This window comes from Poeciliopsis prolifica, unplaced genomic scaffold (assembly GCF_027474105.1).
Source record: "Poeciliopsis prolifica strain line A6 unplaced genomic scaffold, Auburn_PproV2 SCAFFOLD078, whole genome shotgun sequence".
Classification (NCBI taxonomy): Eukaryota; Metazoa; Chordata; class Actinopteri; order Cyprinodontiformes; family Poeciliidae; genus Poeciliopsis; species Poeciliopsis prolifica.
The window spans coordinates 660,166-679,099 of record NW_026562453.1 but is presented as its reverse complement, the minus strand read 5'-3'; the positions used below and the strand labels follow the sequence as shown (position 1 = coordinate 679,099).

Here is an 18,934-nt window from a genome sequence, read left to right as displayed (position 1 = left end):
TTGGCACATAGAATCTCATGGGAATACATTCATAATTGTAACCTAAAAATGTTTATGTTTGCATGGCACTTGGCTCTAATAAACCAAAACGTGTCTACAGTAGACACTTAGCTCACAGTTAAGCTGTAAAACTAACCCTAACCTTCTTATAAGAGCAGAATTACCTGTAATTGAAGCCGCTCCGTTCAATGCAAGGCGGAAGAAGGATGCTACTTGTAAAGTGGATCTAATGTGTTTCTAGATATGTGCTATTCAAGCCATGAGGCCATTATTGTCTTGGTGAGACTGAGTGATAATTAAACATGCCACTTCTGCTTCACTGCTTCATTTCCTTCACAGTTTCTGAGCTCAGATGAATACATTTTTCAGCGCAGAATGGTTTTATTGTATCCAGTTTGGCCTCATTACGAGGCCACAAGGGCTTGTTGTGGGGGGAGGGCAGAGGCCGCGTGGAGGGGGGGCACCGGGGGGCGCACCCCATGAAGACATTGTGCTTAACATCACTAAATACTTCAGACGCCACATTGTTCTCCATCAGTTAGGTTATTTTTAAGCAGGCAGGAATCTTTCTGAGATCCTAATGAGAGGCGCAGCCGTCCTGCAGGGTCAGAAAGACTCATCGGTTAACAGGGCGTCTCTTCACTGTCTCTCTGAGAATCCTTGATCTTCTTGGGTTTTTCGCTGCTGCTGATCGCTGTGTCTGTGCTGGACGGTCTCCAGGCGGTGAGCCTCCTCACCCCTCGCCCTGCCCTGCCTGCCGCCGGGCCTCGTGGATCTCCGGTCAGAGGAACGCCTCCTCGGTGGCTGTGACAGGGGGAATTAGGCGAGAGATGCGGGCCCACTCGCCCTGCCTGCGTAGGGGCTTATCTCGGTCTAAGCTGAGGGACTAATAGCAAAGCCTGCCTTCGCTCCAGCCGCTCTGAGGGCACAGGGAGCCATCTGTCCACTCTGTGGATCACTGAAAAACAAAGGGACCAAACACCGAACTCGGACTTCAAACTAAAAGGCCTTTCATCCCAAAGATACCAGAACCAAAGAAGACGAGTAGGAATTTCTCCCACTCCAAGGTCAGTTTGGTCAAGAGTCGGCCTTCGTGGCTGCAGGTTGCTCAGATGGCTGTTAATGGCAATGCTGAAGCTTAGCCAGAGAGAAACTTGAAGGTATTGCTTCTGCACATCTAATGGGCGCCAGACAAAGCGAGGCTTTGTTTTAACGCGCTGCCCCTGACTCCTATTAGGCTCAGATATTTTCAGCTTCAGCTTGTTTTTCTCTCCTCTCCTGGGTTTTTCTCTTAAACTCTCCACTTCAAACAGCCCAGGATTGTTTGAATTTAGACCTAAAGCCAAACTTCTGATGTATCTCCGTTGTTCTAACCTTCATGCTGAGTTCTGTATCACCTCATGATATGAGGAGGCTCACAAAATGCTATAAATAGTCGCCACTCCAGATAGTCACGCTGTAATCTCTCTCATGGGTTGCTTGAACATTTTTAATGTGGTAATTGTCACATTTCATTAAATATAAAGTGTGCTTTTGTTGATCTGAAGACCCCTTTAAACAAAGTGGAATACAGTTTGTAATATAGTGTCTCATGGTATCACATTGTTCAAAATTAGACATTCCTTGTTTTACTCTTAGATTTTGAATTCATAGTCTAACAAAATCCCTCCAGTAATCCACTTAGACATTGTTCCCCATTTCCCTCCAGGATTAAGGCCCTGTGTGTGTGTGTGTGTGTGTGTGTGTGTGTGTGTGTGTGTGTGTGTGTGTGTGCGTGAGTGTGTGTGTGTTTTAATTGTCTGAGGAATACTTCTGTCTGTCAGCGTTCACAGAGCAGAGTTTCCCCACAGGTGATCTCTTTTTTATCGTGTAAACTCTTCGGTTGCCGTTGTGCATCGGGGTTTTGTTCAGAAGTCTTGACTTGCTTCGGATGACAGAAATAGGTCAAAAGGGTCTTAGCATTAACTAAACAAATCTTGGGCCTGCAGGATTAGAGCGAGACGCCGCTGTTTGTTTGATGTAGCCATTGTACCAACAGAGACGGGAACGCTGTGGATGTTTGCTGAAAGATGTCCGTCTCTCTTTTATTTTTTGTGTGTGTGTTTGATCAGATGGTTGAGCTCCTTGCAGCTTCATCGGTTGGGATTGTTTCATTTCCTGATCCTGTTAATTTACTGCGTTATTTGGGTCAGTTGATCCTGACACATTTCATGATGATTATTGCTAACTGGATTGTGCTGTCGGTGGTCTGACTGACTGACTCAGTTTTTGGTGGATTTATGGAGGAGTTTGAATTAGAAGTTGTAAATTACACAAGTAAACAACAACTACTGAAATACATACAGCAGAAACCTGAAGTTTACATCCAACAAATAAAAAAACACAGAGATTATTTTTTTGTTTCTGTCTGTAAACCAGACCAAATTTCTCTTGTTTTAGGTCAGTTAGAATCACCAAATTTAGTTCTGTTTGCTAAAAGTGGTAATGATGAATAAATATATCAGATTTATTGATTTATATTTTGGAAACCAGAAATTTGCATATGTTTCTTCTGTATTTGGCCTTTGAATTGCATGACTTGGGTCAAACGTTTTGGTTTTCCTTCATCCTTCTCAACAGTTCTGGTTGCAGATCTGGTGAAAGTGGGCAGGCTGCCTCAATCACACACTTTATATCCACTTTAGCTTCTGAGGGTTATTGTCCATTTTGCAGTTTGTTTGGGTTGCATTTACCCAGAATGCCCTGTGTTTTACTTCCTACTTTTGGACTGGGCTCCGGTCCACTTGGCATTCACATATGCATTCAAACTGCATCAGAGTTCATTTCAACCGAGCCGAGACTGAGGTTTGTGGACAGAGTCAGCTTCTTTGGTTCGCATCAGAGTTTGATTGTCATTCACACCTTTGCAAACGAACCAGACTTTCCAGACACAGCAACCAGAATTCAATGAACGTGAACTAAACAGTGCTGAATACCTACCTTGACAGTAGCTTTCAGTTGTTTTGTGTATACACATTAATTCCCTGCCAAAGAACGATTCAGTGGAAGATTTAAGAGCCATGTATTAATATGCGGTTTATGTCCAGGATGGCAGAGCAACATCAAAACATCCTTTAACCGGATTACCAGCAGTGAAGCTCCGCCCATTACTCCAGTTCTGCTGGACATGTAAACCACACGTTCCTGATTGTGTCTGGCAATAACAAAGCAAGATATCCAAGTTCTGTTTCATCGGCACAGCTGGTAAAAAAAAGTATTATTATTATTATTTTTTTCATTTTTGTCTTGAGATCTGGCTGGAAAAGCCATCAGAAGCAGAACATCGGAAGTGAAAAAACTTATGTTTCATGTCATATAAACATTGACCTTCATACAGACAAACAGAAAAGGACTTCATCTGTCTGTCAGCGGGATTCCTCTTTAGCAAAAGACAACAAATCATTTCTCCTGCCAGCGCTAGAAATGCACATTTGTTTTGATTGTATTTACCCAGAATGCTCTACAAGTAGTTTGGTGCTCACACTATGCATTCGAACTGTGGTAAGGGTTATGGTTAGGGTTAGGATAGGGTTACAGTAGGGTTATGGTTAGGATAGGGTTACAGTAGGGTTATGGTTAGGATAGGGTTACAGTAGGGCAGTGCTTCTCAATTATTTTCCGTTACGCCCCCCTAGCAAGAAGAAAACTATTCGCGCCCCCCACTCCCCACCGTGACTATCCATCTCTGCATAACAGTTTTTCTTTATTAACATTTTTTTCGCTGAAAAAACTCTAGCGGCTTATCGGCGTGATTGGGATGTAACGTACTTAAGTGACGCGCTAATTTATTTGGCTTCATGCTGTCCGCTGCGAGCATTTTTAGACACAGCAAACACACCGGTCTTTCCTCTTCTCCAACTGTAGTCACAGTGAAGCCAAGCGCTAAATACGCTTCGTCGTATTTCCTCTTCTTAGCTTTCGGTTGACTTTTTGTTGTTTCATTATCTTTGTCTCTCTCCGCTTTTCTTTTCATCCCTGTGAAAAACTTTTTCATGTTGGGGGTTGTTGAATAACGGAGGCCATAGACAGAACGCAGTCGGAGCTTTTTGTTGACTTAACACTGCTAACCAAGGCAAACCTGTTGTCTTGTAAGTCGTAAAATGTTGCACTGTCGCAAACGTGACAGAAGTAACAATGAGAGCGCCACTGCCGCCTACTGTGCGCAATTACACTTTATACTAGTTCGGCCAAAAAAAAGCCTGTTCCCCACGATCACACGCCCCCCAAAGGGGGCCCACCCCACTATTTGAGAAGCACTGCAGTAGGGTTATGGTTATGGTAGGGTTATGGTTACAGTAGGGTTATGGTTACAGTAGGGTTAGGGTTATGGTAGGGTTACAGTAGGGTTAGGGTTCTTTTCGACAGAATCTGGACCGAGGTTTATCAGAGGACAAGAGTTCACTTTACTGGTCCACATCAGTTCGAGGACAGATTCACATCTCTCCAAGCAAACTGAACCTTTTAGTTTAATGAACTGGAGTTTCATTAAACTAAAGGGAGCTGGTGGGAATGTTCACTGAAATCCAGACTGTCTCAGACTGAAATTACTTCCCTCCCTCGCTTTGATTAGTTTGCTAATTAGTTATGCATCGTCATTCGTAAGAGTCTGAAGAATAACTTCTCAGAACTCTGATAATCTTACAAACACTATGACTTTATAGAGCTGCAGCTGTGAGGTCCAACAAACTGCTGTAATGCATCACCATTCTTTATTTGTTCCACAAATATAAAGAATTGGACACGCAGCAGAAACAGAGTGGACACTGTGTGGTGTTTCAGAGGAAAGTCACACTCTGATCACTTGATTCCAGACAGCACAAGTGGCTTCCTTTGTGTCTCATCTTATCCCAGGGAGTCACACAACTTTTATTTAGCTGGAACTAAAGACACGTGAAGATTGCAGCGTGTGATAGGCTTATCTCCACCCCCGACTCACAGCTCCACGATGAGAAGCCAAACAGCAGCGATCCATAACGCCTCAGACAGCATCCAGCCCTGATAAACTCTCCAAAGAATCCTTTAAACAGGATGAAAGCAGCGGCTCAAACTTTGGAACGTGCTTCACTTTCTGCAAGTTACAACCTAAAAAGCTGCTTTAGTTTATTTGCTTCTTATTTGGTAGACAAACGTAAAATTATGTTGAATTCTTCAATATTGATAAAACATTCTAGTTCCACTGACAGATTATTTCGATATGAAAATATGAGAAAAATATTATGAATGGAATCATTTTCTAATGAAACTAATATGTTTATCATCAGTATTATTTATTTACTTTATATCAGCTCCTATATTTTGCTGAAAAGTTACTTTTGAAACATTTTTGCTTATTTCCAGTGTCCTAAGATAAATTGCACTATTTATGATTTTAGACATAAATACTTGGTCAGATTTTGGATTTTTACAGTGAAGGTATTTGTTAAGAAAAGATTTTTTGTAAAGACATTATACCAAAGGGCTGTTAATAAAATGTTCAGCTCCTTTTTCAGACATGTATTAATTTATTATTCCCGTTCACCATCCCTGCCTTGTGTTGGTTTGTCAGATAAAATCCCAATAATACACACTGATGCTAAGAATTATAATGTGACAATGTGCTGTAAAGTTAAGTGGGCGTCCATACTTTTGCCAAGAGCTGCAGGTGTTATTAAGGTCCATCCATAACGACTCAAGAGAATTGCCATTTCTACCACAGAATAAAAGCTTTTACCTTTGCTTCGTCAGGTTGCTCTTTCGCAGAAGAACGGTTGAAGACAGGAAATGATTCACTTCATTTTTCCTTTGCTGATACCAATGTATGACATGGCCATTAGCACGAGCATCTGAATCTTCTTAAGTGGAAATACATGGAAGTAGAGCCCGAAATAGACGCATACCTGATCATTTCTCCTCAAACAGAAACTCAGTGATACCTGAAGAAAGAAGAAATCCAGATGAAACTGCACCGTCGGATGTGGCTGATTTCCTCCTCAATTTTACACATCATTTCCTCCACATCCTGAAGCATTAAACCACTAACACACAGACACGTCTTCGTCCTCTCTGCACAGTATTCACCACAAAGATCTGAAGTCACTGAGGATGTCCGACAAGGAAGAGATGACCTTGGACGGCGGCCTGAACGTCACGCTAACGCTGAGGCTGCTGATGCACGGAAAGGTAATCAGCAGATCCTCTGCAGCCCATCTGATGTGATTTCATTCTGACGCCACGTTGTTCACCTCTTATTCCTTTATTTTCTCTCACAGGAAGTGGGCAGCATCATTGGAAAGGTCAATTTCATTTACATTTATTGTTTTTGTACTTGCTAATTAAATTTGCCTTAAAACACAACATGTATATTTTTAATCTCTTTGCTTTCAGAAAGGAGAAACGGTGAAGAAGATGAGGGAAGAGGTGAGTATTGTTTGAAGTCATCAGTCAGAACAAAACAAAGTTTGAATGACCAACAGCCCGGGTTTGCAGAGCGGCGCCCGCATCAACATATCAGAGGGGTCGTCTCCTGAGAGGATAGTGACCATCACCGGACCCACAGAGGGAATCTTCAGAGCTTTCTCCATGATCGCACAGAAGTTTGAAGAGGTACAGATTCATCCTCAGAAGTTATCGGGTCAAAGGTTAATGAGTTCCAACTCCAGAATACAAAAACACACCTTAGATTTGTAAATATTATTTAGACTTTTATCTCAGAATTCTGACTTTTGATCTCAAGATGAAAGTCGGATGTTTTCTACCCAAAGGCCACTAACAGGTTATGAAGCAAATACAAAAAAATGTATTCAAGAAACTAAGTGCACCAAAGATTGAAAAGCTCGACAGCTGATTTCCATATATGGGCCTTTCAGCTCATATAGTGCTTCATTTCCTGCATAATTCAGTTTGGCCCATCAGTTTCACATTTGACTTTAAAATCAAATTCAGTTGACACATTAACTCATGGATGATCAGTGGCTGCAAAGCAAGCCCAAATCACCACCCCTCCCCCACCGTGCTCAACAGTGTGAAGGTTTTTATTCTGTATTTATGACCAAAAGTCTCCAGAGGAGATTGTTCAAGAAATATTGCCATCTTGACAACATGTCCAAACAAGCCATTGACATTGGGTCTTTCTGCTGCATTTCTGCCATGAACTTTAATATTTTATGTCTCATGTCGAAGCAAACTGAATGGTTGCCCGGCGGCGTCAGAGGTACATTTGATCTGCAAAGTTTCCCATACACTGCAAAAACACAAAATCTTTTTTGGACTGATTTAAAGTACATTTATCACTAGACACTGGAAACAAGACAAAACTAACTTACAAGTAACTTTTCAGGAGCTTGTTTTAAATCAGTTTTTTTAATATCGATGAAAAAGTTCTTCCTCCATTGTCAGATTATTTCACATTTTTTCTATAAGCAAAATAATCTGCCAATCCACCAGCACTTTCCATCATCAATATTAAGGAATTACTAACTTAAAACAAGATCAAATATCTTGTTGAAAAGTTAATTATAAGTTAGTTTTGTCTCATTTCAAGTTTACAAAGATATTTACAGCAGAAACCAAAAACACTCGGCAAGACTTTGTTAAATTAAAATACATGATGAGTCTTGTTTGTCAGATTAAATCTACCTTTGGAAAATAACCTCTTGGCAGGAATTAGAAATATTTTTTCTATTGGTCTGATGTAATATTTTGTTCATCAACTGGAAGTGGAAAAATTATCACAATTAACAGAACTTAAGCTTTCAACCATGCATCTGTGTGCAGTTAATCCATATTATATGTTTCACTTAGTGATGAAGTTCCTGAACTTTTCAGTTTATTCTAATTTATTGAATGGGTTTGTACTGTATAACTAAAGCAAAAGTAGAAAAAATAAGAAAATAAAGAAAACAAAAATGATAAACATTAATACATCCATCAGCCCAGATTAAACAGGAATGAAGGGATTATATGATATCAGAACTTGGTAAAATCCTAGAAGTGAATACTTTCTTTTCTTTCCGCCATGACTCCATATCAACGTCCATCATTCTCTTTTACAAAAACATTCCCAGAAGCGTTTTCATTCCTCCGGCTTTGCAAAATAACTGAAAAGGACACGTCAAGCTGAGCTGACGTTCTGTCGGTTCAACAGAGGAAAAAACTGCGACATATTTTTGAATTCCCCCCAGGATATCACCGCAGCCATGACAAACAGCAACGTGACAAGCAAGCCACCTGTGACACTTCGTCTGGTTTTCCCAGGGAGCCAGTGTGGCTCGCTCATCGGCAAAGGAGGCTCCAAGATCAAAGAGATCAGGGAGGTACGGTTCTGCTTGTCCTCCTTCTTTTCGTTCGTTCGTCTGAACCCACACAGGAATAAAAAATCCTCTGAGACGCAGAAATCAAACAATTCTTGTTTTTTCTGCTGCGTCTGAAAATAACACCCTGTATGCACAATTAATATTACAATTAATATTACAATTAATATTACAAAATATCTGCAGTCCTCGATATGAGGACTGATTCCTAGTGTTAATATCTTATTGCACTTGAAATAAGACAAAACTAACTGACAAGAATTACTTCAGCAAGACATAAGGGAATTTTACAAGTAAATTATTTCTTAATGTTGACGTAAAAGTTCTGGTTGTTTTTACTTTTGTAATTTCTACTGAAATAATTTGTCAATGGAACTAGAGTTGTTTTAAATCAGTATCAAGGAGTTACTTAAATTAAGCTTCTACATCTCCCCGATAAGTTACTTTTAAGTTATTTTTGTCTTATTCAAGAGCTCTATTTCCACTAGAAACTGCAGATACTTGGTGAGATCCTGCATTGTGCCTGTATGGATCAGTTTGAGCCTCAGGTCCAAATGGACAATATTTGCGAGTGTCTCTTCAAATATTGGAGCATGCTTTGCCTTTTAGGCTGCAGCTGCTCCCTGCAGGTCACACAGTGTTTGGGATAATCTTCTGACAGCTTTTCAGCGCCTTATTTTCAGGAATAAACAGCCTTTGTCTCGTCTGTGTTTTGGGTTGATGTGAAGACCACAGGCGCTCAGGTTCAGGTGGCAGGAGACATGCTGCCGGACTCCACAGAGCGGGCCGTCACAATCTCCGGCACTCCACAGGCCATCACTCAGTGTGTGAGGCACATCTGCTCCGTAATGCTGGAGGTGAGTTCTGCTGCCGGTTCTGTGGCTGGAAACGTTTCGGGTTCAATCTGGAAATATAGAATATGTTCAGTACTAATGAGCCTCGAAAGCAAAATGAAGGTTTTTGCTTTTGTTAAAAAAATCCAAAACAGAAATAAACGTCGGTGCATTTTCTGTCATATTTTACTGGCAGCAGGTTTGCATTCATGTTCTAATTCCTTATCCATTCTATCAGTCGCTGCCTGCTGAGTGTATGAACCTCTTTGTTTTGCTTCTTAGTGTTTCTTGCAGCCTGTCAGCTGGAGAAGTTACTGTTAATGTATTCCTGCTGCATCAAGCGCAGCTCTGGGTTTGGATTGGAGCTTCAACTTGCTCCTAATTATGGGTTCTGCTCACAGCTCTCTATGCTTCAGGGTCTCATGTTCCTTTCACTGCAGATGTACAGGGCCTAAAAATGCTGATTGAGTGGTATAAAGTAGCGGATCAAATGCACCGCTGCCAGCTGTGGGAGTGCATAATGTTTTCTCCTCTATGGTTTGCTCGCCTGTGCCTCCAGTCTCCACCGAAAGGAGCAACTATTCCTTACCGTCCCAAGCTCCTTCCTGCCGGAGCTCACGCTGTGTTGGCCCCTCAGCACTCTGCACAAGTAAGTGGTCAAACAGGAGTAATCAGTCTTTTAAGGTATATGAAAATTAAACAAATGCAGCACCTGAATAACACCGGTCAATAATCACCAGAGGGACTCGTTTGTGAGAACAAAGTGCTCTGAGGTAATATCTTCATGTAGAGACATAATAAAGGAAAGATGTTAAGGAGGCTGAAGGCAGAAGATTATGTGGAAATATGTGACTTTTGCAACGTCTTGCATCACTTTTTACATTGTCACATAATTGTTACTGTATTTTAAAAGGATTTCAAGGATAAACCAGATTAGCAACTTTTTCTGTCCTGCAACAACAAAATAAAACTCACCTACAGCTAAAAACCCTCACCTTTTCAATGTTTAGTTACGTTTTACTAAAAAAGCCAGCAAAGTTAATTTAAAATGTATTTTTGCTTTCAGATTTTACACCAAAATGGTTTGTTACAAAACAAAAACTATTTTCTAGAATGAAGTGATCTGAAAAATGAAGGCGGAAAGGTCACATAGTTTGAAGCCAGTTAGTTTATTACAGATATTAAATGCAAATTTTGCATAAGAAACTTACTGAAAAGCTCCTCATCTGACCGTTTCTTATTGCATCCATTTGTTTGGCTTTGAGAGCTGCAGGTTGCTCACCCTCACGATGAACTAACACGCATCACATTTTCATTTAGCACTTCAGAAACGGCCAAAGTCTCAACATGAAGCTGTTTGTCTTTGAGTCAACGCATCTCAGTGAGAGCCCAGGATTTCACCATGAACAACATCACTGACATCTGTGTGAAATTTCCATTTTTACGCCGTCTTCCAGACACTTCCGTCATTTCAGCAACCGCTAAATAATTTAAACTACACTTCATTTTGGATTTAGCTGAAGCAAAAATCAAATACTGAGTATTTTTAATTGGGTTAATTTTACACTTATGTTTCAAAAAGAAAACAAAAAAAAAGACATGCATATTTTCCAAAAATGGAACAACTAATGAATAAACCATACACATACTTTTGAGCTATTTTGCCAGGGAGGATGAACAGATCTCAGTTTGCAGACATTCAAAGCCAGTAGAGAACTGCAGCTGGAACAAAGTTTGGACTCTGGGGGGTTGAATACAAAACAAACACTACATCCTCTTATTTTTCTCAGTGAAAAATATGTATTGCTTCCCCTTCAATTCACAATTATGTACCAAGCTATTAAAATATCCACAGGTTTGTGGCTGCTGCATAACAAGATGTGTAAAAAGTGAGAGACATGAGTTGTTGCACGGCAGAGAGAAACCTGGAAGACGGGCTGCGTGTAAAGTTCACGTGTTGGTCTGCCTGGCAAGCTGCTGTCCTAAATTTTGGCTGTGTGCGCTTTGACCTATCAGACATCTGTTTATGTTATTGGATTTCAAGCCACAGTCAAAGGGGGCAGAAAAACAGCAGATGACATTTAGATGAAATTCCATCAGATCCATACACATTAGAGGCGGGAAGGGAATGGATTTCCACTGCGCCCGGCCGGGTCACACTTCAGACTCGGCTGCTTCTGTTTCGTGTTTCATGTTCCGACATGTCAGTTAGTCACTCTTTGTGTCTTGTGTCCTTCCAGGCGTTTGCAATTCCAGGACAGTATGCATTTGCACATCAAGATGTAAGTAGAGCCAGTCTGAGCGACCGCCGTCCGTCCTAACGATCTACTCCTGCCCACTCCTTCCAAGCGCACCAATACGCCCTTTCTGTGTCCCACTCTGCAGAGAGGAAACTTCAGTAACCCTGATCTGTTGACATGACTAACACTAACCCACTGTAGTAACCTGCATTGATTGAAATGGAAATGATCTCATTTATGATCAGTTGTGACTGTATTCTGCATGCTTTCTAAAGGCAGATTGATCTCTTTCACACTGACACCATCTGTGATGTTTGTGAACTTCAGATTGTAGTTTTCAGCTCCTCTGAAATAATCCACTTTGATTGGTTAGCTCTAACTTCCTTCCTACCCTGCAGTTGACCAAGCTTCACCAGTTGGCTATGCAGCATATCCCCCTCCCTTCCCTTGGGCAGAGCAACCCTACCTTTCCTGGTACGTACCCACGGCTCCCCGGGGAAGTCCATCTATCCCTCTGTCTTCACTCCTCTCGGAAATCACCGCCGTTACCTCAGTGAGGATCAAGGATGTCTCCATACTCGGAGTTTACAGACTCTCTCAGGTTTTTATCTTTGTAGGTGGTGGCTTTTCTAGTCGTACTCTGCTTTTTGCAGATGAAAGGAGAGAGAAAAAGGCAGCCAGTTTAAAGGTCAAGCCACCAGAGTATTGTTTCATCAATAATCCTGAAAGTTAGCCACTGAGATATTTACACTCTGAAGGGGAATATTTTAGACGGAAGCAGACAGACTGAGATATTTCAGAGTCCTGGCAGCTTCTTTGGGCGAGGAAAATGGGAAAAATGACAGGAATATTTACAGATCAGTAAATATTCCTCACAATTTCTCATCAAGTTTAAGCCCATTCACCCAGTGACCCCCCCATCCAAAAAATCCTTTACCTTCACAACATTTCTCCTATAAATCTAACATCATCTTGGCCACATCATCCCCGACCTCAGTCGTCCCAAACTCATTTAATCTGCCCCGACTAACCACAAACATTACACTGCATCACAAGCTGCGTCTCCGTTCACCATATTATTGTGCAAAATAAAAACACGGCAGTTTTGAAAGAGAAAAATCCTCATGCATTTTAATAAGTTTTTGCTGTAGGATGAGTTGTTTTGTCAGCTGTATCAATATATAAAACTGCAATATAAACATCTTTTTTGCATCACATTTCATGTGATCAACAACCGGATGTTAGTAAAGGCGGAAAGATGAAAAAAGGCAACAGGAAGTGGCAGAAGGATGACGGCAACATGCTTTTTAATGATTTATTGTCTGAACAAACTTATTTATGTATGACTTTATTTGCGTTTCTTATTTAATGGAAACACCGCGATAATGAAAGTGTTTTCTTGACATTCGTGGAATATCGACGTTATGCGCCTATTTGGACTGGAAACGCAGCAAACGGAAACACAGATCCACATCCAGGTGCTTCTCGGTCACTTAGAACGTCATCAAACGTTTGGTTTATTTTACAATTTCAAGTTAAGAAAAGTGAAACTCAAATTATAGAGATACAAAACACAGAGTGGTATATTTCTAAAAGGTTAGCTTTTGGTGTATGCAGAGTGATCTGTGCAAGAACAGTATTTTAAAATTGAGCAGAGAGAAAAAGTCTCCAACTTAGTCCTTTGTTCTGCAACTTTTCTATACAGCTGAATCAAAGGAAAAATGATTGCTCAGGTGGTTTCAAAACGTCTTGACTTGTCCAGGAGGAAATTCATCCAAACAGCGGCAGCAGCAGAACTCAAAGCCTGGACTTGGTGCCGATGGGTGGGTGTGGCTGTCAGGACGGGATGAGATGAACTGAAGGTTTTAACCTGGACTTCCTGAAGGCCTCAGCAGAACCACAGGCTGATCGGCTCCATGTCACGCCGCATTGATGGAGTAATTCATGCAAAACGAGCCTCATATGCTGAGTGCATATGCTGTGCTTCAACATGAATTTCATTATTTCTGTATGAACAAATAGATCACCTCACTGCAAAAAATGTTACCAGGTAAAATCTGGTCGAGTTTCTATCATATCTTAGTGCACTTGAAGACAAAGACTTACAAGTAACTTTTCAGAAAGATAGGAGCTTAAAGCTCCTGGCAGATTATTTCACTTCTTACATGGAAAAATGTCTCGTCAGTGAAATAATCTGCCAGTGGAACTAAAACTTTTTCATTAATATTAAGACACAGTTGACATAAAACAAGCTCCTTCATCTTTCTAATGAAGATATTATTTTAAGATATTGGCATTAGAGTGTGGAGCAGAAATACTTTGTAAGATTTTGTTTTTGCAGTGCAGCCTCCTTTTCTTCAGGATGTGGGCCGCAAGTTTCCATCTCACTACGACATTTCTTTATTTAAATTCTCCTTTTCTGTTGCTCTTAAACTAAATTAGCTTTTTTTTCTTTAGCTGTAATCAGAATTAAGTGCTTGAAATATAATCACTCTGTGTAATGAGTGCTTACACTCATTTGAGTTTCATTTTTTTTAAATAAATGAACTTTTTGATGAGATTCCATTAGACGGAGAAGCAGCTGCACATTAGATTTCAGGTTTTATGCGATAGCAATCCTCAACTCCGATTTAAAACTGCAGCAAGAAAAAGGATGAGCTCTGTGTATATGTTTGTAATTTATATGTTCAAGATGCATAGTAGTCGTGACCCAGCCACGTTGATGTTTCATGTCCTGAATGTGTGAACCACCAGCACAATGCTGTTATTAGCGCTTCTTGTCCTACTTTGCAGGACTGGATGCTTCTGCACCCACCAGTACACAGGAGCTGGCAATTCCTAATGATGTAAGTGCTCCACTGTTTCACCAACACTTGCATCCTCATGCGACCGAGTTCATTAAAACTTTCTCAGAGACGAGTTATGATGGGAGATGTTGGGACGCACACATCTGAGCAACAAAAAGTAATTCTATTTTTTTCTTGGTCGACAGATATTACTTCATAAATTCAGCCGCTGCATTGTCAGAGGAGTTGTCGGCAGCATCGCTGAATATTACCACCCATAAATAAAGCTAGCTAATTTCAGGTCAGGGATGCAGAGAGCTGTTCACTTAGTACAGATCAGATTAATGACACATTTCAACCAGTTAAAGGTGGAAAGTTACTCAGACTGCATCTAAACAGATATTTAAACCAGGATTGTTGTAAATAGATAAATACGCCCTTTTAAGATTACTCAAAATTATGTCTCTTGCATTCCTCATTTCTGACTGATATTTTATATTTCTGTCATGTAAAATATTTAGTCTGAAACCATACATTTAGTTCTTAAACTATATGTGTATTGTTAGATAAATACTTATCCAAACCAAACTTTTCATTTTCAAACTAAATGTTTACTTTCTAAAATTATTTAGCCCAGACCTGAAATGTAGGAATAATATGGTGAAAATGTGAGTGAAAAATGGACACATTTCAACTGTAACTTTACAAACTGATTTTGGTTTTGGAGGAGTTTGAACGAGTCACTGATTTGAGCAACATATTAAATAACTGTGATCCACTGAAGCAGCAGCTGCATTATTAGAAAAAACAATAATTCAGACTCATGTTTAAAGTCATTGTTTTGTGTGAAAATGAAGCTGCTTGCATTCTGAGACCTGCAGGTTGAAAACAAAGCGAAGGCCACTCAGCCCTGATTTGGCCCTTCAAGCTTCCCGTCATCGCTCTGTCTGGTTAATGAAATGCAAAAGCAACAAAGTGCCTGTCTGACCATTTTGCTGGCCGTCTTTCTGGAGGCTTCTTGTTTCCAGGCAACCGACTGAGAATCAGGAAGGAGTCAAACAAGTAACCTTTCCCTAAAATTGTGGATTGTCAGTCAACACCAGTTCAGTTTACAGACCAGCATATTGAATGGAAAACGAGTCAGAAAATTCACGGAAACGTTGAGAATTAACGGAGATTAAAAGCCAAACTTCTACTGCGCTGATTTGCTATCAAATCCCGCTTCACTGCACAGACCAGACTTTGTTGATTAGATATGAACAGAGGTAAAAATCACAGAGAATAGAAGGAGAACGGGGTTGTTTTGTTGTCGCTTCCGCGGCTCTTATCTCCTGCTGTCAGATCTAATTCCTGGACAGCTGAAATATGAGCTCTTTTGTTATTTACATGCTTCCAATCTCCTCCCGCTAGTTTATTGGCTGCATAATTGGAAGACAAGGCAGCAAGATCAATGAGATTCGCCAGGTCTCTGGAGCGCACATCAAAATTGCCAGCGCCACTGATGGCTCAGCCATGCGCCAAGTCACGATCAGCGGCTCTCCGGCCAGCATCGGCGTGGCCCAGTACCTCATCAACGCCAGGTGAGACATTACGCAGCGCGGCCACGTCCCGCCGCGCCGCGTCCCGCCGCACCGTGCGCTTCACACCGCAGCCTGATGATAAGACATCCAAACTGCGCTGCTGTAAAGGGCAGATTTGTTGTGTTTCTGGATGAAGCTGGATTTGTTCCAACTCACTGCTCTGCTCTGTTGACTGCATTAAAATGCTTTCCTTCTTTTCTTTCCTTCTTCTTAAAGCTCATTCTTTGATTTTTGTGTTTTCTCATTCCTGGTTGTAATAGTTTAGTTTCACTGTGACTTTTTGCCCAGTTGAGGTTTTTTTTTTTTTAAGTGATCATTTGTTAAATATTTAGTTTTTATTCATGTGTAGCAGGTTCAGTTTTTTCATGTTGGTTTTTAGGTGATGATTATAAAAAAGTATTGCATTGTGATTATCAACAGAGTGACAAATACAACAGTTTTCCAAACATGTATTGATTTATTGTCAAACTGTAACTATTCTGGTGTTTTGCAGTGTAAATTATATCAGTAGTATGAAACTGGTTATTTGGAGGAAAAAAGCCAAACTATTTTACATAAGTTTGAGAGGCTAATAAATTGATTAATTAACACAAAAATTAAAGGATACTATATCTTTAATTTCAGTATATTTCAGGTAAAACATGGTTCCAGTTAACAAAAATGTTTTCTCCATTTCAGTTTTATTATTGGTAGCTAAGTATCTCTTCTTTTTCTTGTCTTTTTGAATCGTTTCCGCCCTCTGGACTCCAGCTTAGAGATGGCTAAATACACCATGCAGGTCGCGTCCTCTGTGACCCCCGTTGACCTCAACATGAGCTTCTCTCAAACGGCCCCCACCGCCTCCAGCGCCGCCACCTCCATGGCCGTCCTGGCCGCCTCCAACCCGACGCCCTCCGCCATGAACGCCTCCACCCTGCCGGCCATCCACAGCCCCCACTACGCGCTGCCCGTTTCCAGCCTGCTGGGGATGAAGACGCTCCCCGTCCTCACCGTCCATCCGGCAGCAGCTTCCAGCCTAACTCAGGGTTTGACCCCTTATACTGCAAAAATGTCCACGTCTGGTGCAAAGAAATCTGACCGGCAAAAGTTTTCTCCTTATTGATGCCGCCTCGTTAAATCCACAGGGCCAGTCAGAAGTTCACATACACTTTTTATTATCATTTTATTTGGGTTATGATTACAGATATGTACACAAACCACAGCTGATGTTTGGTTAAATCCACCAACAACCTTCTGCACAGATAAACATTTAAACCAATGCAGTCAATTGATTGAAATAATCAGATTAATCCCTTATGCTTAACTTTGCAAACTTGAAATATAAATATACACGGAGTTATGTTTCTTGCAGGAATGTTGTCCTTCCTTCTGCCGCAGCACATCCACTTAAAACGCAAACAATTGTCAGTTTTTTTATTTTTGCATCAGAAAACAGGTAATGTGGTTTCCCAGAACTCAACAGCAGCTAAAGAGAATTTACTCCACAACATGCAAACAAGTAGCAGCAACTTGTTCCTGAGACAAAGTCCAATATCTCTGGCTGACTGTGTGTAAAGTCTCTGCATTACTGGGTGAACTTTAGTAATAACTTTTCAGATAAATAATGTAAATCTACAGTGGCGTTGTTGGGCCTTTATGGATGAAAAAATTTGTGAATTTACGCAAAAAGTTGTAGAAACCTTACGATGCCATCATTGTTTTGGAAAATGTGGAATTTTTTTTATTTTTTTGGAAAAGTTTAAAATTTGTGCAAAAGATTTTCTACAAGAAACTAAAATTTTTATACCGAAGAAAATTGTAAATTTTTCTAGAAATTTTCTGAGATTAATCTAAAAAAATCTGAATTTCTTTCTAGCTAATTTTTCAAAATGTTTGTTTTTTTGTTGCTGATTTCTGAAATTAATCTAAAAATTGCAGATTTTGACTCCATATTTAATTTCTCTATCTACAGTGGTCCTAATACGCAGTCGTATAAATCAAATTTATGTCACTATTAGTGTATGTAAACTTCTGAGCAGCCTTCTCCTCAGTACCTTCCTGATAAGACTTTATTAAAAGATGGCAGATATTTTAATATTAACATATAGAAATGAAGACACAGATGCTGATAGATATTTTCCAGGAGTTCCTTTTGTTTTCCATAAACCAGGAGGATATTAGAGTCGGACTGAAATGGCAGGAGGATTAAACAAGTCTTCGTTAATTAAGAGTCGACTGAGGTCTGTGAAAACATCCTGATGTCATGTGAACATGCAGAATAATTAAAGTGGATAACTCAGGCTTTTATTAGTATCCCAGGGAATATATAAATATATTAAATGAGCTTTAAAGGAGCACTTACTCCTGGAGTAGGAGTTTCCATAAAGTGTGTTTCTATCTGTGTAACTTTTTAAAACATTAGATTAGAGGTTATCACCTAGGACCAGACGGTGTGGTGCTTTGAAAGACTGTGAAGTGGTTTGTTTGTACAGTGAGTGTTTGCTGTTTTTAATGAAGATTGGCCCGTCCTGCGTCATGCGTGTCTTTGTTTCACTGTGGGCTCTCATCAGCGCTAACAGGCTCGGGAGGCCTGTAGTCTCGTTGCACTGTGGCGGCTCTGATGGGATTATCGTAAAGCCACAGTGGATTCACAGCTGAATTCTCCTCCAGTAATCCCAGGACTGGCCTGAAACGCGTTTGCTGGTTCGGTTCGGCTTGTTGTTTGTTCTCCAGCGTGAAAACAAGGAGAACGCCTCCCGGATCTGAGCTCACATCAGTTGTTTTAAATGAATGTTTTATTCATCTCTCCGATGCGGGCATGCACTCAAACAATGGCGTATTTGTAAGATTTGTAAATAAAATGACTTGGAAATAAATGGAACTTTTTATGAATGCAGCTTGGTTTCGTTTTTGATTTTGTTAACGGGGAAAATCTTTCATATGCCACTGATTTCTCTGACTGCTTAACATGAACGCAGACCTGGAGGATTTATCCCTCGGTTAATGGGCTTTGACGGATCACATTTCTGCTCCAGGGCCGTGTAGTAAAAGCAAAAAAAAAAAAAATAAAACAAGATATACTTATGAGTAAAGTCAAAATGACAACTCATATAAATTCACTCCTGGCTGGATGCTTGAACCTTTAAACTCACAGTTACAGTCACTGGGAAAATCACTCATATCAGGAGA

At 40.5% G+C, this 18,934-nt stretch overlaps 1 protein-coding gene across 1 annotated transcript; it reads left to right on the top strand.

Moving 5' to 3' along the window:
- The first annotated feature begins 508 nt into the window (after positions 1-508).
- Positions 509-18,586, top strand: zgc:110045 (uncharacterized protein LOC664755 homolog). The gene is made up of 13 exons (XM_055021650.1): positions 509-1,067; positions 6,090-6,198; positions 6,288-6,311; positions 6,403-6,435; positions 6,505-6,621; positions 8,199-8,330; positions 9,056-9,184; positions 9,720-9,809; positions 11,401-11,442; positions 11,799-11,874; positions 14,194-14,246; positions 15,597-15,766; positions 16,517-18,586. The coding sequence occupies exons 2-13, from the start codon at positions 6,121-6,123 to the stop codon at positions 16,866-16,868; spliced, it is 1,296 nt and encodes a 431-aa protein (XP_054877625.1). The 5' UTR covers positions 509-1,067; positions 6,090-6,120; the 3' UTR covers positions 16,869-18,586.
- The last annotated feature ends 348 nt before the right edge of the window (positions 18,587-18,934 follow it).